The sequence below is a fragment of the Diprion similis genome, chromosome 12, assembly GCF_021155765.1.
Source record: "Diprion similis isolate iyDipSimi1 chromosome 12, iyDipSimi1.1, whole genome shotgun sequence".
NCBI lineage: Eukaryota > Metazoa > Arthropoda > Insecta > Hymenoptera > Diprionidae > Diprion > Diprion similis.
The window spans coordinates 2,421,851-2,445,006 of NC_060116.1; the positions used below are offsets into that span (position 1 = coordinate 2,421,851).

The 23,156-nt window shown below is 31.9% G+C and overlaps 1 protein-coding gene across 4 annotated transcripts in view; it reads left to right on the plus strand.

The window, feature by feature from the left end:
* LOC124413501 (fasciclin-2) overlaps window positions 1-19,515 on the plus strand; it is a 69,817-nt gene extending 50,302 nt beyond the window's left edge. For 2 of the 4 annotated variants that reach the window (XM_046894125.1, XM_046894126.1), the window contains 5 exons: window positions 854-1,294; window positions 14,185-14,310; window positions 15,104-15,173; window positions 16,229-16,354; window positions 18,159-19,515. In XM_046894125.1, coding sequence (XP_046750081.1) covers window positions 854-1,294; window positions 14,185-14,310; window positions 15,104-15,173; window positions 16,229-16,354; window positions 18,159-18,300 — 905 coding nt within the window. In that variant the 3' untranslated portion in view covers window positions 18,301-19,515. Of the gene's footprint in view, window positions 1-853; window positions 1,295-7,000; window positions 7,098-14,184; window positions 14,311-15,103; window positions 15,174-16,228; window positions 16,355-18,158 lie in introns of those variants that run through there. The other 2 variants (XM_046894127.1, XM_046894128.1) reach the window with 2 other exon arrangements.
* Window positions 19,516-23,156: the final 3,641 nt, after the last annotated feature.

Below are 23,156 nucleotides of genomic sequence, written 5' to 3' on the forward strand. Positions count from 1 at the left end.
TATAACCCCTAAGGCTAGGTCGACAGTCTCAGATAGAACATGAGTTTACTGTATCTAAAAAAACGTTGGTATATAATTGAATTGATTAATTTATTTATGCCTTGGATATTTCCTTGAGGCAAATGTGGATACAGGCAGTAATATTATTAATTTTACAAAGTATTCTTAAAACTAGTTTTTACTGAGTATTGAAGAGTAAAGTAGAATAACATAGCAGTCTTAATCATTACTTAAAACTAGCTGAGACTCACGCTTCTAGCGTGAAAAGGTGACTGAAAAGCCGACTCTTAAATGTATCAAGCGATGGCGAGGATGTCACTTTAGAAGGAAGAGAATGCCAAAAATATAATGCGGATATGAGAAAAGAATTTTGAAAAATCGTAGTTCGACACGAAGGAATATGAAAATACGTAGATGTAATCGAACGCAACGAATGAGTGGTTGGTAAAGGTCGAGTAAAAAGTTCAGTGATATATGTCGGAGATTTGTCGTGAACAATATTATAAACTGAAATACCAAGAATATATAGAGAATAAACGAAGTATATAGAGTGAATATACAAAGCGCTTTCACAATAATCTCAACGTGACGTTGCTAAACTCTGAAAAAAATAATGCAGTAGTCAGGCACGCAACGCAACCGAATTTTGACTAGCTGCCTAACACCGTCAAAACTTTCTTAATGCAAAATTCGTGAAGTTGTGTAAGTACCTGTAAGTGCGGAATACACACCATTTTTCGTGTGCTTGTCGAATTTGACAAGATTTTTCTTCGAAAACAAAACAGTCATAACACCACTTTAGGAAATTCCACAAAACTAGTTCAACAAATGGAGATTTTATATCGTTTTCCAGGTTCGCCCTACATTCTTGAAGGTCTTACACCGGAAACATCATACAATTTCCGATTTAGCGCGACTAACGAAGTTGGTGACAGTAATTGGAGTAACAATCTTCCCGGTACGACACCCAGGCGATCAGCCCCTCAAAAGCCCGAAATCCAAAACTCCACGAATGTCAACGCTCGTCAAGTGCAACTTAGGTGGATAACACCGATGGACAACGGGGAGCCGATCGATTATTACGAGATCCGATACTGTCCGATCGCTGGAGTCGGGGACAACTGGGAGGTACAGGACGCGAGCTGTAGACGCGAGGAAATCAAAAGTGCCATAAGGTCGGACTGCTGGCTGAAGAATTTGCAACCAGACACCCGTTACAGAGCCGAAGTAAAAGCGCACAACGCCATGGGATACAGTCTGCCCGCCAGCACAGAGTTCAAAACGCTTCCAGACGGTGAGTAAAACAAACATTACATGCATATATATTCAAATAGTTGCACCCTTATTTACTATTGATATCATGTTTTTTTTTTATCTATAATACAATTATTCGTATGCATCATCTTTAAGAATATGTTATTGATTCAACGATGTTGCACTGTCGGAAATAGTAAGTCAGCTTGTAGGGGAACGTAAGGGTACGACGAAAACCCAAAAACAAATTTGAATTTTTTTCTTCAGTATTGAGATATTATTAGAGGTTTGTTAAATATGTGTTAAATTAAAGTAGGCAACATTCTTTTGGGACAAAAAAAATTTTTTTTCAAAGATTTTTAAGGAATGATAATTTAGACTAAAGCCATTTGAAGTCATATATATTCATAGGTGATCGATGATTTATTCAATACAGGTAGAATTAAAGGATGCAGAGTAATTGAAAAAAATGAAAGAAAATTATTTTTATCATTTTTGGAAGGGTTGCTCAGAATTTTTTTTCCAAATTATGGCAATATAATGATAAATTTTTTCGAGTTAGATTCAAAAACTGTAAAAAAATAATTAACGATTTAGGGAGTCCGTCGTGTCCCAACCCTAAGAAACACCCTAGAAAGTACATCTCAAAGCTTGTGTTCATTCCATAATTTTATTTTTTTTCTGACTCTTTGCAACAACGGTACCTTTAGTGTAATTAATTCGACGTTTCAATCGTCTGTTAGAAAGAATGAATTCCCGCGTTGGAAGAACTGATAGACTTAAGGACATTCTATATACTCCCATTCAACAGACCAACTGCCTTGATGCTAATGTTTGAGTAAAAGAAATTCTGTTTTATTGAACAATTGAAGATCAATCCGGAAGTCTACAACCGTGACAATTCACGCGAGTCTAACATGGCTCTGAATGTCAATTTGACTTAAAGAATTGCAATATTGTTGACCAGTGTTTAACACTTGATTTAAACGTAATTTCAAACTGTGTTGATACACATATACGTTGAGGCGGTCCTTATTGGCGCCTCAGACGACTTCTTTATCATTCACCCCCACCAAATCGTCTCCAAATAATTAAAAAAAAACCTCCTAATTTTTTATGATTCTTACCTCAATTGTTACCCCTGCCTGTAACAGGGTGGATTTCCCCATCTAAAATATACGCGTTTTAGCCACATTCTTAGTTTATATTTTATTGCACGGGTAACGATGTTAAAAAAAATATGTAACTGTGAAATTTTAGTGGGTATTGATGCTAGTAAAATTCACAGCATCCTACCAAGCAATCTAAATGAATTTCTCTAGAGATATCCACTGGCATCTCGCTGTGACAGTTTTTTCAAGCATTATTACGCTTACGGTAAAATATATACTGAAAATGTGGCCGAAGAGCGTGTATTTTGAATATCGAAAATCCACCCTCTCACAGGCAGGGGATAGAGTTGACAGAAATCTGAAAAAATTAGGAAATTATTGTTGAATTATTTGGAGCCGATTTGGGGAGCGAATGATACAAAAGTCGTCTGAGCCCTAAATAAGGACTTCCCTAATTTACATATACTAGGGTGATCCGTAAAACAGGCTTGAAAGAATTTCGACCTAACGTCCCTCCAAATCGGTTTCAAATAAATATAGAAAAATCTTCAAAAACTCATCAATTCTCTATCTTAACCCTAAACCCTTACGCAAGAGGGGTGGATTTAGGCGTTTAATGCATTTTCAGTTTATACTTTACCGCGGAACTAATCATTTGCAAGAGAATCTTAAGCTATGAGAAACAACTGAGCATTAATTCTAATGTATGGTCAAAATATAACCAGCCTCTATAAGGTGTTCTATGTTGATCAAACATTATTTCAATCTGATTTGTTTTTTAAATCTGGCGAAGTGACTGAGTGAGTGAAATTAACCGCCTTACATGAAGTATCGATGGAATGATGATTCATTTTAAGTCGGATATAGAGTGAAAATATTCGTTACTTTCTGAATTTTGATCTCGTTGTTGTAATTCATGTTAATTTTGGATAACTTGACCACGCAACCATCTCTTCTCTAATTTTTCCGTAATATTTTGGCGAAATAAAAATAAAATTCTGACTCAAATGACGTACAATTAACATAGATAGAATGCATCAGCGATAATCCTAATTTTTCACCAAACCGTAACATCAATACCCACTAATTTCTCACCGAGTAGATTTCTGTTGCAAGGTACCAATGCCACGTTACTCCACTTTGCCCACAATTTTCCATCTTTGCGGTTTTCGGTCAGGTTTTCGTTTTTTGGTTAGAATCAGACAATTTAACAATTAAAATCTGAATTCGTAATATCATTTTCTTAATAGTTCTACTTTGCTCATTTCTTCTCTATTACTTGTCATATAGTAAAAACTAATGTTTTGAAATGGCAAGATTCAACGCTTTTGCGCAATGGTTTAGGATTGGGATAGAGAATCAGCATTCTAAGACAGTATGTATATTGTGATAGAAGTGCAGAAAGTAACCGATTTCCGACGAGTCTGAAGCATGCAGCGTGTAATGAGTCGCTATGGCGAGCGTTGTAATCACGAGTCAGATATCGCCCATCTGGATATGAACCATCTGTCAATTTTCCAACTCCTGTGAAGGAAAGTTTAATTTGAGAAGCACCAAAGGTACCACTATCTGTGCGTAAAACGGAATTATTCGAACGTGCGCTTGCGCCAAAAAAAATCTTACGTTAGTGTGGAAAATATAGCATTTCAATTATGCGCATGCGCCAAAGTCATTTTATCGTAATGTTCAGAAATCGTGCACTTTATGCACGCTCCACAGACTTCGATGATCTAACTTTCCGGGAATGTGATGGAAAATGATTATCATTCATTTATTTGAAACCGATTTAGAGGGCCGCCCATTTTAAATTCTCCCAAGCCAATTTTACCGACTAACCTATTATAGCGTGTAATGTCAGCCTAGTATAATGCATCAAGTTCTCAAAACTAAGTGTTAGCTTTTCTGATTTCTACATTCTATTTTTCGTATTATTTGTAATTCAGTAGTGTAGCTATATTTGTATGAAAAATATGTCAATGCATCATTCTGCGCTCTTTTTTTTTTACAAAGATATCTCAAGACCGCCGTGAAAACTATCATTCTTTATAGTTTTGTTCATATTTAATACTAAATTTGTATTGAAAATCAATAATCATTACGTCTAGGCACAGATTGTTTTGAAAATTGGGAAACTTGAATGAATCGGAGCGCTTGACAAAAACAAATACATATATGTAGCCCTCGATCAGGGGTGTCACTAAGACTTTTGCTCATGTCCGAAATTCAAATAACGAGAGGGAGGGGGAATTCGTCTAACCTCAAACGTGATACAATGATGACCGACTGCGCATGCGTGAAATAATTACGAGCCATGAGGTGTCAAACTCTTCTGTGTCAAAGCGGTGAATTAACATTATATTGTTGTGACGACTCGTAGCACTTAGCAGTCATCAGTAAGATGACAATGAAAGTTTACATTTTACCAAGCCTACTCGAATCAGTCCATCAAATTCTTGCAATCTTATTAACCTGATAAATCCAAATCACCGGAATAACTTCTATGAACCGAGTTTGACAGCTGAAGCTTGAGGTGGCTGGCCTGCATGACAACCCGATGAAAATTGCGCATGCGCAGTCGGAAGTTGAATCTCCTAGCGTTCACCAATTCCCATCGGTACAAGTTCGAATCCAATATCGCAAAGCCGAAACAGTCCTAGGGATGTCCGAAACGTACAGTCCAGTTAAAGAGTCGTCGAGACATATATGATATAAAGAAGGTTTGAAAGTGCTGCTGAAATGAATCGCGTTGAATTTAGTGGAGACTATCGTTTTTTGTACACAGAAAAAAATTGAAATCTTAAATTTTAACTACATTAGCACACTTACAAGTGACTTTGAAGAGACTTTATTGTTTAATTGTTTCTACACTGAAAAAATCCCATCGTTTGACCAATTTCAACGAGCTAAGGCTGATTTTCTTCGTAAATGAATCCTCCACAATTCTACAAAATCAGGTTTTAGGTAAGAGTAGAGTATTTTATAATATATCAAGGATTGCTTTACTATTCATCACTTATAATGTTATGATTTCACTTATCATGTTTTTGTTTGACAACTGAGAAGCCAAATGAAAAATTTGTTCGTTTGTAAACAATTCATTTACGAACAAAATGAACCTTGGATCGTGAAAAACGGTTTAACAATTAAACAATTTTTTCATAATACCGATGATTCAATAATGAGATCTGTATAAAGTCATCAATAATTATGCTAGTGTTAATGAAGAGGTTTCAACAATTTTTTCTATATGAGGGGAATATTGTTCAGACTAAATCCAACTCGATTAACTCCAGTTGCACTGTCAAACCTTTGTTATCATATTTCGATCTTGATAGCTTTTTGATTGGACTCGATACGTCTGGTAGATCCCTTAATTCAACATACGGATACCAAACCCCGAATTTTATGCCCGTCAGATTGTTGAGAAACTAAAGGCTTCTAAAACGATATGTAGCTTCAGCGAATGCAGTAAACATTACAGAAAGTTAGACCCAAGAGTATTTATTTCGTTGAATAATATGCAAAGTTAATATTGAAACGTCTTAATTCATCTTCAACAACAAAGAAACATATAAGTATCATAATTGCCTAAATCCTGTTTTTCTGTAATGTAATTGTTAGTATCGACAACAAGCCGGAAATCAATCTTTCCGCAATACTTTTCATCACCATAAAAAGAGAAGATAAACTTCCACTATAATCTCGAAAACGGACGAATGAAAAATTTAAAACCGATAGGACTTGGCACCCAAATGAAACAGTTTTGAAAGGAAGATTAATGAAAAATGTCTGAAAAACAAAAAATTTATAAATCTTTGTTTGAAATAATTATACAAAATGAAAAAACATGGTCATTTTTATAATTTAACATATTTTTTTTTTACAAAAACCTGTTTTTTGAATTCTGGAGGTTCGACAGCGTAAAAATTCCTTGAAATTAGAAAAATTGATTCGACCAAACCAATACTTTTCTTATATCACCAAAGGTGATGAAAAGTAAAAATGAAAAAATATGAAGATTTAATTGTTGTTACTATTCAATCATACATTTTTAATACCGGGTATACCAGATGTAGAAAGAATTACCCAAGAATCTAAAAATTTTGTTCGAATTTATTCGGTCAGAAATTTTTCCAAATTCTAGGCAAAAAATGTTCAAAATTTTTTGCTGCGATCTAAGGTATGGAAACCCATATCATTCACACTGTTAGTGACGCCCCGCTCCTAATCTGCATTATTTTTACCTGCCCCACTTAAGTAAAGCATTTGCCTCAGTTTCGTGCTTTTATCACTTTATTTATTTTTCTACTCTATAGGTCATTTTTCAATATCCTAGATCGTAATTAATAAAAGTAAAAAATCTCACCCCACGGTTACTTGCGGTGGCGTCGCACATTGTGCAAAGTCTGATGAGTATTATTGAAAAGAAAAACAAAAACAAATAAAAAACAAATAAGTATAAATAACAATCGTAATTATGGTATATAGAAGTATAAGAGAGAAATCTTTATGTATTTTTTTCTCTCGTCTTTCTTTAAAAATTTCTTATGATTACTTCGATTATTCTTTGTGTATTCGTTTTTATATTTATTTAAAATTTTCTTATTTTAATGAGAGCCAATTTTTATCAATAGATGACGGCGGTGCTTCTTCCGAGCAAGCGCTTTTTACCCTGTGCTTCCTGGCGCCAACGTTGATCCTAACTCTCGTGAAATAAAAAAAAAACAAAGTTAAAAAAAAAGAAAAAAGAAACAAAAAAGAAAGAAACACGAAAAGAACAAAAGTGAGAAAAAGCTAGTTCTCAGTTGTCACCGGAACGCTGTTTGACAGTGTCTTCCCCACGTGTGAGCCGTTATACGACTTTTAATATTTAATTTAATTTAATTTTTTGCTAAGGAGTTGGGGGGATGAAGAATCATTTACATGCTGACAGATGTCATTAGAATCGCGCCATATTCCTAGTAATCAGAAAGTAAGTTAACGGATTATTTTACAGGAAATGATTACTTTACTATTTCATCGTTGTTATTGCCGTGTATATTATTAATTTCTTGCGATTAAGATCATATGCGCGTATCTAGTGACATCTATCTGGTCTGTTTTACCAACTGTCGGTATGAAAATAAGCTGCGGTATGAAGTTGAACCGTAGCCCACCTGACCGCGATCGATAACTCGATCGGGATTGAAAATCAAAATGCGAAAGGATAAATCGTGAACGATATACATATGCTAGGGTACATGATATATCGTAATGGTTATAATACATATATACCTACATATATGTATATATATATATAGAAATAACTTGATTAAAGTAGAGGTTGCATTAATAATTATATTACACGTTAAACGATGTTGTATAGGGCGGGAAAAAATATACATTCCGAAGTCATCCTCAAAGTAATTATTAATTATTAATTATTAATTAATTAATTAACCAATTAAAATGTTAAGGATATTTATTTTTCCAATGCTCATAATGATAGTGGTTCCCTTATGCATACGTATATTCGACGCACTGGATATACGTGTCTGTGCTTTACACGATGATTATTATAAATGCCAACTTCGTATTCTACAAATTAGAGCGCTATTTAATACACCGCGGGTTTTGTCGTTTGTATACATTGAACCGTAACACACTGGTTTCATACATGTTTCAAAGTATAATATTAAACGCTATTTGTGTCGTCTCGATTCGCATTTGCTAAGACAAAAGATCGCGAGAACATTTAATCCCTATTTATAAACACTTTGATCACATCTAGTTTATAGACCTTAGAATTTGTAAATTTCTTTTGTCGTACTTTCATCAACAAAATGCTTAAATATATCTCGATTATATCTTAATTTTCGATAAAAAACGAAAATTAGTGACCTTCAATCCAATATATTGAAAAATTGTTGTCAAATTCTGCGATTGAATTGCACTTTATTTATGAAAATACATTAATAAACTACAAATTCTCGAAATTATTATTGAATTAAACTATCCCTGATCGTTGAAATAAATATGGGATCATGAGCTCTCGTGAAATTTTTTTTTTTTTCATCTCATACTTCGCGAATGTACAAAAATATGAAAAAAATGACTTTGAGGGCGTTTTTATTTTCAAAGTACGATACCGTGGAACCCGCCGTAATAACGTGTAATATTTATCTTGGCTGCAGACTGTGAAATGCGTGTTATCGGTAATTACCTAAATGTGAATTGTCTGTGAGTTGTACAATGGAGTTCCTCGGCGTGTTAGCAGGTGATGCGTGAATTGTTGATCACGAGATCTCGTTCACCTGGAACCACGACGACGAGAGGTGGAAAGGTATCGCATTAAATTTCAGAGATATCGTTCGAAACTCCGGGTTAGTTACTTCAGCGCGTCCATTTAGACCAGAGAAACGTAGAGAAAGTTATATATATACAACAAACATGTTCTATATATACCATAAATATTTTGGTGCGTATTTTATCTGTCATAATAATTATGATACGAAGAAAGTAATAATTAACTACTGCCTTATATTGCCAAACATCTCCATTGTATGAAACAAAAAAAAAAAAAAAAACGAAAACAAAAAGGAGACTAAATTCTCAGTCATAAAGTTGATTTTTATTATACCTACTTTTTAAATTCAAATACCGAATCTCATCACGTAAACATATATTGCATATAATTATTGTAATAATCTATCTCGGATCTGATTTCATTTTGACTTTGATCTTTCGTTCAGTTTTTTTGGTTTATTTTTTAGTTTCTTGTTTTATTATGAGTATACACTATACATTTTACTTATATATATATATATATATATATATATATATATATATATATATATATATATATATATATATATATATATATATATATATATATATATATATATATATATATATATATAAGTATATATATATAATGTATATGATATTCATTGTTATACATTAGGACTACCTTCAAAGACAATTAATACATTTACGATGTGTAATTTTCGTACGTTGAAAAACGAAAAAAGGAAAGATACGAAAAACAGAAACTAACTAACCATTCTTGTGCAAAATCCGTTTTTATTGCATATTAGACAAAGAGCTAAAATTGGTTATTTGCATCATTTATATACTTTTCTTCATATTTTTTTTCCATTCAGTACATCAGTTAACTCAAGTTATACCCTCTTTATCATGTTCATGTTCATGTATAATATGCATACGTACACGGCTATCGTCTGTGCAATATTGCTTAATGTTGGAACCAAAGATCCGGGTGTTTTTTTTTCTCGTCTTCTTTTTCTATTACTTTTTATTTCATTTTATTTTATTTTTAATTTTCATCTTCTCGCTTTTAATCGACGTAACGGCACAACCACCGTTTCATTGTATTTTATATGAATAAATGTTGCTCTTGTAATATACTGTACACAAGGATAAAGAAACGACGGTGGTATAAAAAAAAAAGAATATAAGACAAGAAGAACGAAGGTACAGACGAAAGCCATTAATCGTTAATTAATATAGAGAGTAGTTGGGCTCGTATTATGATCATTATTATTATTATTATTATAATTATTATTTTTTTCTGTCTTAGAAAATTGTATGTTCATGGGGAACTTTCTAACTATATAGTTTTGCTTAACTAGATTAAAACACTTAGTATATATACACGTACCTATGCTACATATTATATATGTGTTTTATTTACTGCGCATGATCTGTGAAATACATACGTATTATACATACGTGGTATATATTATACAATAATTATATTATTATTATTTCTCACAAAACTTACACATGTTACTAGTAATCTCTTGTTTACAATCTCGATATACATTTTTTTTTCTTTTTTTTTTTGTATTCCGTTTCCTATTTTCTCTCCAAGCATTAATTATGTATTTATGTGTGCAACTTATACATTGGCAAAAGTCCTATAATTTATCATTGTCTTTATTATAATAACATTGTACAACTATTGCGCATTCGCAGTGTTATTGTTATTATAATTATTCTTGTTATTTTCATCATTATTACCGCTCCAATAGTTATTATTGTTATCATTATTATTATTATTATTATTATTGTTGTTATTATTGTTATTATTATTGATATTGTGTCTAAGTTCACAGTAGCATATAAACTTCCCAACACTTCGCAATCAGGACCATACGGTATCGTAAATCGTTTATTACTTGCCTTCACATATATATATAAACAACCATTTATTTAACATTAACCAATAGTATTTCGATTTTTGATTTGTCATGATTGTGTATCTGTTATTTTTTGTATTTTTAAATCTATTCTTCTGACTCAATCGATATATATACACACACCATGTGCCTGTACTCTACACTCGAAAATACATACATCGAAAAAACTTTGCACACGAAAGAATAAATTAACGAGCCATGTATTTTGGGGACAATGACGCAATTTTCATGATCTAACAACGAACATCTTATCGGCACCTAATTTGTTTCAAATATTATTTTATACTATATACATAATTTTATCGACGAAGAAAAGCTTTATTTTCCTTTCAATATATTATTGTAACGAATTTAAACTGACACGAAATAAATGTAACTTGAAGATTAAATTTAACAGTACATATAAAATTTGCTAGAGATATTTAGTTCATTTTTTTAAAGTTGTTTGCATCCGTTCAGCCTTAAGATTATAATAAATTGCAGTTTGTTTTTGCCTACGTTTCTATTTTCTATCTTCACATTTTTGAATCTTACCAAATGTCAAAACGCTCAATTGCTTAATAACTAATGACTCTACAGTACACACAGTAGGGATATTGTGCTATAATACTCGGCATGCATATTATATAATTGTGTGCGTAACAAAAGAAAAACAGCTCATCTACGAATCGCAGAAAATTTGTGAAACGCTTGGCGGAAATCATTGAATCGCATAAACCGGGCTAAATGAGGGCGTATACACAAAATAATTAGAAACGTATAATCAAAGAATAATACACTTTTCAATAAAAAGAAAATCAATTGTTAATTGAAGCCACGACACCTGTTCCAATAATTAGAAGATCATTGGCGTAGATATATATGTTGTAACGCTCAGAAGTATTCTGGCATAGATAGTAAACGGATAATTATAATGTAAAATATAAAAATCAATATTTGTTACCTAAAAAAATTCTATGTGCTACGTAATTCTGAAAAATCAATCTCTCGTTTGCGAAAACAAAATTAAAATAAAGAATAATTAGAAAGATCATGGATCAAAATAATGAAGAATTTCATATTGTCAAAATACGATTCAGCGCTACTGTATGTAGACAATACCTACCTACATGCATAAAAATATATTAAAATGGCAACTAACTACACAAACAACAATTCATTGATAATGAAATTGATTTTATTTGGCATTTTGAAGCCCCAGATGAAATAATTCGAACGCGTTGTTGATGACAATAACACATATGCATAAAAACACAATTACATACCTGCAACACTGATATTTATGGTAGATAAATAAATATATACTTTTTTGTGGAATATATTGTACATATACGAAAATATATATGTATCCAGTGAAATGCCCGATCACGTCAGCTGTGAAGAAGCCAGTTCAAGTTGTTCCTTTCACTGTAACATATACTTTATACAAGCCTGTCGGTTATTTTTCATTACATTCTCTCATTGTTTCTGTTTTATTAATTTTTTTTATTTCCTCAATATTTACGTTCGATACACGGTTTTAAGTAAAATATTTTCCGTTTGCATACGAAAGGCCTATCGACTCGAAAATTATCATATTTCTGATCGATTTGAGATGGTTTCTTTGACCGCCGTCCCGTTTATTTTTTGCCTTCCTGCTTTTTTCCTGTGGGGAATACACCGCGACCAGAAACTGGTAAATATCTGCACTTACGTAATAAGAATTTCAAAAAAGACAAATAATATTTTTTTGGAATTATGCTATTCAAACAAACGATAAAATTGTTAGAATAGTTTAGTGTAGATTAACACAAAGAAAATGGGCTTTTTCGGCTTTTGGCATATCTAACAACATGATCTATCGCTTTCTTTTTTTATATTACTATTATTTTTATCATCATTAATATTATGACTATTTTTTACTATTCATGCTACATTACACGCACATCATTTCTTTGTGATTAACAATACATACATACAAGTAAACGAAAAGTAAACCCTACTTTTATCTATACATTAGATTTGGTTTGGTTCTGCTTTTGATAAAAACGGATTTTGGCACCCTTTCAGGTACTAAAAAAATAAAACGTGTTTGGTGATATTTAATTTTTCTTTATACCTTATTACAATGTAATTTTACTATTCCGAAAAAAGTTGCAAACAAATAAAATTAAACTAAAAACTCTTTAAGATACTGCAACATACGTAATACGTGTCATATACGTTTTACGAAAATTGCATTCGTTATGTACTACTCCTACCCTTACCGACCGAGTAAACTCACTCTTTTTCTCTCTATATTAAATAAAAAAATTAACTGAAAAGGTTCGAATTTCGACGGTGGACTCTCTTTCTTAGCGGAGTTCAGGAAAGTTACTGATATCCCGAAAATCGTCAAAAAATGTGTGGATTTTCGACACGTTACTATTCTCACATTTCCCGCATTTCAGGGGCTAAAATGCACATAGTGGAGATACTTGCGCGATTCGGAAAAGAATGAGGAGTGAAATAAAATATAATGAATTCCGACACGAAAGAGCGATGCACGTCGAAATTTGAACCCTTTCCGTTCATTGGTTTATTTAATATAGGAGGAAAAAGGGTGAGTTTGCTCGGTCGGTAAAGGTACAACATATCCTTGATTCTCATACCTATAAAGGTCGTGATATCTGTATATTCGAAATAAAAGCATTTTTTTTTAATGTTGCAAGTCAATTTCAAATCGTACTAAACAAAATCTTTGAGTGATATGAGTACCATAATCGTATCAGCCTACGCATATCAATCTCATTCATATACCTCAGGGTGTTTCAGAAAAAAATAATTTACCATTTATCACAATGGCAACCCCTAAAAAGTTTATTATGTTGAAAGAAAGTTTTTGTCAAAAGATGAGCGTTTTATGTTACGCGAGGGTTCGCGCTCAGTCGATTTTTCACTTTTTTTTACAATTGTATCAATTTATAAAGAATTGCCAATAAAAAATTTTTTTATTGCCTATGCAATCATAATATCAATTTAGGTCACTTAGAAAACCCACATTTGAATATTAAGTCTCCGGTTGATGTTTGAGAAGAGTATCTGACGACTCTTTCATTATTACTTCAATCTCATAAAATAGTTATAATTTAATTTGAACTTTTAATTTAGGAGAATAAGATCCCCGGTTGATATATTTTTGTGTCGTGGATCATGATCCTTGTGTTGCTACTTGAGTCAGGGACTCTAAGTACTGCAATGTGTTTCTTCACAAATTCAAAAAAAAATGTGAAAAATCAAAAAATCACAATCTTCCACATAACGTGAAACACTCATCTTTTCCAGAATCTTTCCTTTAATCAAGACAATCTTTTTAGAGGGTACCATGGTGGAAAATCGTAAATCAGTTTTTTCTGAAACACCTTGATTAATATATAAAATACATATATGTGTATATATGTAATTGCATGTCCACTTCATTATACATATAAGTTACATGTATACTATAATATGATGTTCACCATCAAATCACCAAACATTGTTTATTTGCTTTTGCACTAACTATGTACAATGTGTATGTATTGTATATAATGCAAAGCATCAACTATTAAGTTTACATCATTTGACTAGTATTGACTCCAATTGTATTTCCTTTCAAGTTATCAAAGTGACGGAACATGAAGGGCCCCTCATCTCCAGTGCAGCAATTATCGGGATCGTCATTGCGGTTCTTTTTATCCTGATCATCATTATCGACGTTATCTGTTGCTGTGCGAATAAAACAGGTCAGTTTTACTTATACAACACAGCAGAATATCGAAAAAAGAGAAGATGAAAAATCTCATATGTAGAAGTTTAATTCAACATTGCTACGTATCTCGCCGCCACTTTTTATATGCTTCAATTGGGGATGAAAGACACGCATTAACCGTAAATCTAACTACGCTGTATTCTTATTACAAACACGATGCACTTTCCCATTGACAAATAACTTTTCCACGCTGCATAATTATTTCTAAGAATACCGTCGATTCAAAACTATTCACTTCATTCATAGTAATACAACAGTTTTCATTTTCCCCTTTTGCGGTACTACCAATTTTATTTCAAATTGATCCAAAATCATGTTTTCTATATTTCAAATTATTCGATCTACCGAAATTCTGTTTTGAATTAATCCTTTACAGAAAATTTTCGTTACATTCTATCTCCATTGTGCATTACAAATATTTTTCAAATTAATTGATATTCATACAATGTACGTACAAGTTCCATACATCTACCACTGATAGAAACTGTGTAAGTTAATGGATAAATGTAGTTAATGTTATTCACGCATGGAGCCTCTGCATCATAGTCCAGTTAAATTTCAAATATAAGTATTGATGGCGATAACGAAAACCGATTCGTCCTCGTCTAATTGTTATGACTTTCAGCTTTACCTGTCAGAGATATATAAACTCGACTTTACTTGAATTTCATTATTCTGTTTATAAATACGTTGCAGTGTGAGAATAGTTATTACTAACACTGTCTGTAGTGTTATGTCTGTTATTAAAAAAAAAATTTGTATTTCAGGAATCATATTTTACGTGTGTGAAAGGTCGAGAAGAAAGCCAGTCGATGATGACGATGCAAAACTTGGAAGGTAAGGAAGACCTTGCGAGGAAACTTTTTTAAATATCTTTACAATTTCAAAGAAAGTGGAGAAAGGGTGTTTTTATTCTTTATTTTTCTCCGTTCCATATACATTTTTATATTTTCGTGTACCATAAAATTTTATACGTTATGCTTTGGCAAGTCTAGCGCTATCATATCATATATAAGATTCATTCTTTATCGTAACGATATTCACCCCCACTTTTATTTATATGTAATACGGATACGTCCTAATTATCAGCATATTCATGTTTCATATGTAATTTATTCAATATATACACATATATGGATACAAATATTGTATATCCTTTTGCGCAACTAATTGTTGTACGTGTGAATGTTCTGAACAGCGGCGTTATATTCATAATTCCTTCGAATCAAACTGTTTTACCTTACGATGCTGACGTCAAGTTGTCGAGTTGAGAAGAATTTGTCCATGCAAATTCAGTGTCGTAACAAGACTGAAATCTGATACGGGTAATTCACAATTGCAGACAATGAGCAGGCCTCTGTTGCCATTGCGTGTTACTCCAGAATTCTTATTTCCTGAAAATAAAACCTCTATTAGTCAAAAGTTTTTATGATGCAGTAATTGAGTCGAATCTGGCTGTGTTCTTGAAATTATTGCACTAGTAATTTACCTACAGATAAGGGCTTTGCAGTCAGTATTTTCTAGTATAAACTTGAATTTTTTAAGAAGTATGTCTAACAAGTCATAAAATATAAGCTTGAAGTGTGAAATTGATATTAGTCAAACAAAACATAATATAAACGCTATCACCATAACAGAAAAGAAATAAATTTGAATACAACAAATCGAAACGGAGAAATCTGATCTATATTTTTTTGTCGAACTCTCTAAGTGAAGAAATGAAATCATTTCTCCAATTTAAATGTATGTTGTACTCCACCGTATCTTTCTATCTTCAGTTGAAATTTGCATTTTTCTAATTCTACTTATATTGTCTTTAACGAAAACAAAGGAATTGCATCAAAGGTATAAATTTTGAAGATATTATTTTATTTTTCTTTTTTTGACCATAGTTTGTACAGTTGGCGGTTTCCCGTGCCGTATTGTGACCAAAAAATGGCGAATGTCGCCGGTGTAACAGCGATGCCAGATTCAGGCAGTGGGAAAAATACGATTAAATTAGTAAAACATACCGTTATGTAAGAATAAAAAATATTCAGATTAGCATGAAATTTTTCCCCTTTTTTTCTGATTCATTTGAATTTTTGTGATTCAATTTTTTTTTCTATTATTAAGTTTGCATATTTAGCATGTGCCTTTATAATACAAATTAGGTTTGGCTTACAATCCAAGACTGTCGTATGTATAGAAAAATGTAAATGATAATCTGCTATGGTTATTGAATTGTTGATAATTTTGAATTTGATTGAGAAACAAATATGAACTTATAATTAGGGGAATAACCTGCGGAGTAACAGTTTCGGCTGATTACAATAAGTATGTGCGGCAAATACACTTGAAGTATGGATCTAGCAACCTTGATCAAAAAATTGTAAACGAATAGATTAATACAATACTCAGCATTGATTTTACCATTTCGTTCTCTTTAAAAGCGAAACAGGTTTCCATGACTGCAAAAGTTGATCAGGCTTGATTGATCGGAACTTCGACGTAATGGCAAATAATATCAGCATGCCTACATTTATGTCTTATTGATAAATCTCGCCTAATGTACGCCGCCAACCGCCTTCATTTCTATTGTAACATACTAATATGATATACATGAATTTTGTTAGCCTGATAAGCCTACTCATAATCTGCTCGTTACAGTTGAACATCATCATAATTTCGCTCAAGCTTTGGCAATATTGCATGACGTTTGTTTTTTTTAATTCATTTTTGGTCTTCAGTTTCTTCTTATCATAAATATAGAACGTGGTAGAACATATAACGATGTAACCCAACAGAGAAAACAGTGTTGAATAATTAAATTACCGACAAGCTTTCAGATGATACTTTCGATTACTAATATGAAATGTATAATCACTAGGTTGACTTACCTATTGAAAGATGTTTGTTGCAGCGCTTTGACTGATATTTTATATTGCGCGGTTGAATGCAGACAAATATTTTCACCTCTATCACAAGCCTGTTACAAAAAAATTGCTCTGCCATGGATGATTTTTTTTATCAGACTTAACAATGAAAAAATGTCTCTGCAATACTCCGTAAGATGCTGAATTCCGCCAGATCTTTCCTCTGCTGTATAGAAGTAAATTAACTCTTACAATTCAGTTTAAGACCAACAGAAATCCTGTTGTAAAAATATCTAATGTGCAGAATTATTAATTACAAAAACACTGCCTTTTATATGTAACTGCAACTTGCATGATCATCTTTAAAAATATACAGGAAATGATTTACAACAAATTTATATGTGTCTAAATTTGGAAGTACTAATATTTATTGTTTTCCAAGCTTATTCATTTTTGCTGAGAATAATCGCCCGTGGCTCTTGTTAAAAAATAACCCGCAGTTGGACAACACAACATTGCTCAGATTTTGAATTGTATCTTCATCCATTTCTCACAATCGTTACCAAATACCATTTGTAATCATTCTTCACAATAAAATTTCATCAGCATGATGCACGCATTGGATGGCGCATCAGTTTTGATTGTCTCATATTCACAATTTAAAATGATTATCTGCGTAGGTATACCCAAAGAGAAAAGATTTGTTGCCATACCTAACATTTATTTAATTCGGTCAAATATTATGCGACAATATTTCTTTAGCTCAATAAATGATTTAACAGTACTTGGTGTAACAGTACAGCGATAATTTATTTCAATCAAGTAAGAAGTATGCGTGACGAATCCATTATTCAACCAAATTTATTTTGTATGTTTAACAAATCTTCTCTCGGTGTACCCTGAATTTTTGTATTTTGTGTACTTTATCACTGGTCTTGAACTAAAACGTTTATTTCAATGATTTCAGAGAGGAGAAAGAGCCTCTTAGGGAGGAAAAAAAGATAACACCAATCATCGATTCGGGTCTGCGACGAGAGACGTCTGTTAATTTCAATGGAAAGACATCTGTCTCAAAAACTGGCTTAGTGGGTAAAGACTCAGCTGTCTAGATATTCTTCCGGCGTACTAGATTGTGAAATATTTAATAATAATATTTTATTTTATTTCATCAACTCTCTTGGATTTTCTGTCATTTTTTTTCGTTTTGACAATTCCGACACAGTTCAAATATCACCAACATAAAGACAAAATTGAGTTAAGTTTAAGAATAACAGAATAGATGCAAAAATGAATAATTATCATGGAACTTGAAAGTGAATTTTACCAACTGTATCCTGACCGTGAATGTTCAGCTGCACAAATCAACTACGTTAAGCATCAGCCATCAACCAAGTCGATTGATCTATTTGTATAAACTTTTTACTCGAAACGTTTGAAGCAGTTTAAATGTAGTTGAAGACTTGAACGCTGTCTAGATAATCTGTGTAACCCTTATAATCCCAATCAAAGTTCTGTCTATTCAAGCGTTCAGTTTTTCAACAGTGAACCTTGCCTTCTTGAAGATGGAATCAGAATAAAAGATAGCAAGAGGGAGAGACAAAATAGCGAAAAAAGCAAACTGATAACATCAATTTACATATTTGAGGAAGGAGATTTCTTCGAATACTTGTGATTCTTTATGTCCTGCAATTACCTATTTTATTCACCCTAGACAAACATGTCGAAAACTAAAAGAGATACAAAAAACAGTTTTATTTGAAACTTGAAACATTCCAAAGAAGAAAGATAAATCCAATATGAAAAGAATTTTGAATTTTACCACTTCTGGAGTTTCTTAAGTAATTTCCGTTTTTAAAATTAAGAAGTGCCGATAAATTCAAGAATGATCAGAGTCTACGAAAATCGGAGGAAAAATGATTAAATAATCGATCTTATTAGTCAAACGCAATTAATTGGAAATTCTATACAACAATTTGTAGTCTATGGCACTAGATACGCTAGAAAAAAATTCCCCGCACTGAAAATATATGCGCAGGAGATGTTTAAAATGTAGCTAGTAAAGAAATTCTTTTAAACATTATCTATGCTCACAATTTCATCGCCAAGATTTTTTTGTTTTTATCAGACTAGTAGAATGGAATTTCGAACTTATCACCATTTATAAATAAAATTTATTTTCAATCATTTTTCACCTGATTTTTGTGGACACTTGCCTCGAGCTGTGTAGTGTGAAAAAAATGGCTGCTTTTGCATCTGTCTTTAACTCTACCATTGCTACTCATAATTAAAATACTGGTTCCCTATTGTAAGTTAGGAATTACTTGGGAAAATTCGAAAGCTTTTACTCTTGAAGCCCTTCAAGTTCTGCGTAAAACTTTTCCTTCTGTACCTCTTTCAGTTCCAGAAATATATTCGCCTAGGACGATTAAAATGTAAGTCCCTGAATGTTTACTGACATTACTTTAATTAGCGTTCATGTCTTCAAGTAGAGATATGGATAAAAATTTGAACGAAATGATAGTAAGTGCGAAATAAACTCCAAACGAATGATGACGATTGAAATTGGGAAAATATTTCCCAACTTTTCGCGAAGAAGAATAAAAGAGACATACTCTGTACATATACGTGTTGTACTTCACATCAATATTTGTCAAAAAAATTTGTATCGAAAGTAAGGCTGCCTTAGTCTCACCCTCTTAGATTGCTATTTACATGTAAGACTTACGTCCATCTCCTTTTAATCGAGCTTCATAGTGTCAGAATTGATCGAGTCTTAATCGCAAATAGTATATAGAATACTTAATTGATACTCGTCTAAGATAAAATAAGAAAATCAGGAACCGTCGACCTTGTGTTTAACATTTAGGTGGTCACTTAGAATCAAAAATATTCCTGATTGTAATAAACTACAACCGTGAACTGTTACAAAGACAACATTAGAATGACAGTTTATGAATAGATGCAATAGAGGCTTTTTATTGGGATAAAGGACAAATAAACATATGGACGGAGGTAAGGGAATAACTAACTTGCGTGACAGTAATTTCCATAGCGTAGATAACAAAGTATCAAATCGCTGTGTGAATAATGTTCTTTGATAACGAATTTGCAGAAACACAGGATAATATTTTATAACCGTATGAGCAGTTTAGTACGCTGGATAATAGAATTGATCGTCTGCGCGTGTGTAGATGATGGAGTAAAGTAATAATAATGCTAATAATGATCATTGAAGAAAAGTATTTCTCTGAAGAATCGTACCTACAATTATATGCATTATATATACATGATGTGTAAATCCTAATGTATACACATATAACGATGTAAGAATACCAATCTATGCGTACATATGTAATTGCATAGTTTGCATAGTGATGAAGCAGAAGAAAACAAAATCACCATTATTCGTAAATATTATATGTATATGCAGACCGTATAAAAGCTTTTTAAATCACGTTTATAATTCAAGATACAAAAATTGAAAAAAGAAACATAAAATTCAATCACAGAAGTTCAATTAACAGTCCTACATAATGTATAACTTGTATTTATGTACCATAAGTCTTGTTCAAATGAAGTACCGATTAATCAGACTGTCCACTTTTCATAATTAATTAGGTATTGCTCTGATATCATCTGTCGTTTCTTTGAAGACTGATTTCTTTAAGTAAATTAAGATATCCGTCTTATTTCCTAAAAACTGAGTTTTCTCTACTTGTTTATCAATCTTTATTTTTAACAAATGATTACTTTGTAATCACGCTTTGTAATCACGAAAAGTTACTTATTTCAAATGGCCGATAAGTACTTCTATATTATATATAATTATACCATAATTATGAATCAGTTGATTTTATCTATGGCCCTAAATATGTGATGTGTGAAACGTGTATAATTCATGGTTAATCGTTGTATTTAGATTTTAATTTGAAATCGTATTGTATGCGTTATAATTCCTCCTTTCCTTTATTTTATTACTTTTATTTTTTTTTTCAAATCGTAATCATAATATCTTAACAACTCGTGACATATTTTTCTCAACTGTAATCGTCTATTATATATATATATATATATATATATATACGATATATATATACATATAACATATATGCATATATATATATGCATATATAGACACACACACATATATATAATGCGCCTATAACATTATATAACGCGTACCGTATAACCTAAAATAATTGACGAAAAAATCTCTAGATGTATGTATATATATATATACAATGTATACGTATGCTTATATACATATATACATCACAACTAAGTAGTGTATAAGCACGCAGTATAATGACATTTTCTAGACCCCCTACAAAATTTATCATTAGATATTTATTCACGCAAAACTTTCTTACATTCATTGATTAACCCCAGGGAAATGGACCTCGAACTATGCCTTAATTTACTCGTCGTTGGTTTCTCTCCATCGGGGTGAATATGTTTTGGAAAATACAAAAGAGATAAGGAAGTTGTTGACACGATTCAAAGATACTTGTCAGGTTTTTTTGATTCTTTTCTTTGAAGACTTCAGATCGCCAAATGACTTTTTCATTGAAAAAGGTACTTTGTATCACATTAAGTATGCATAAACGTTAAGGTTTAAAAATCGATGGCCGGTTTTGGCGGGGATACCAGTTCATTGTCATTGTGCAATTGTGCATTAGATTATAGTGTATTGGGAATAAGGCTTTTTTGCAAAAATACAGTTGAAATTGTGATAAGTTTTTGTAAATGCTTGATGAAAATTTTTCTCCAGCCTTATGAGAGAAGGACGGGGGAAGAGGGGGACTACGATTATATTAAATATATAATATATCGAAATTATATATGTAATGTAACCAGCTGAGGACGAGAAAACCCGGTGGGATATATAAAGTGTAGTCCTTAAACTCGCGTGCATTATATGTATTTGCATGAAATTTCGATATTTTGATAATGAACGAAAATTGATTACTGTCCATTATATACTTACAAACCCCTTTTTCACTAGTTCTTTTATGTTGTTTTCAATTTCTAGCGAATGCATATATGATGCGCAGGTAGCTTTTTTACGTAAGGTATATGACAACAGTTTTGCCAAATACTATATAATAGAGTACTTATATATACATATATTAGCTTGTAAGTGATCGAGCATGTTGATTGACGGGGTATACACTCACACACACGACTATGTCGAACAATAAAATACCTGCATGCGATAAGAATTATAAAATAGTAATGTTAATGATAAATAAAGAACACGCCAAAATCTAGGAAACTCAAAACAAAAAGATATGCAGCTATTTTTTTTAATCTGTTACCATAAAAGTATGTATGTACGGCTTCCCAAAAGTAAAAAAAAAGTATTAAACACGTATCTTCCAGAAAACATTTTAGGTAATTATATATATAAATACATGTATATGATTATTATATTGATTAAAACTTACATACTTGTAATACTAGAAGGTTTGTAGATATAAGGCATATTTTTTATGTATGCTTTTTCTGTATGCGACAAAAGAAAAAAGAAAGGAAAAACCTCAACAAAAAAAAAAACCACAAAAAATCAATAAAAATTGAACCATCTTCAAAACAGATAACCATGTTGCTCGAATTCATGTCTCCCTGTTTAACTTTATTAAACCTAGTCAATTTATAGTGAACAAATAGCTCACAGTAATAAAAAGGAATAAAATCATATTTAATTAACAGAACTATTCAAAAAGGGATATTATCAACAACCAAGAACTTACTGATGAAAACCAAATATAATTACTTCTAAGTAACTCTGTTATCTACAGATTCATCACTTTTTTCACCAAGCTTTAGATCCTATTTCGATCACAGTAAAATTACATAGTTTTGGACTGTGATTTTACACTGATTTTTCTTCTCGCTGAATTGACACTCTCCGTGGCTACTAGTAATTTATTTTTTACATTGAGAAGAAGATACATCCTTTCTA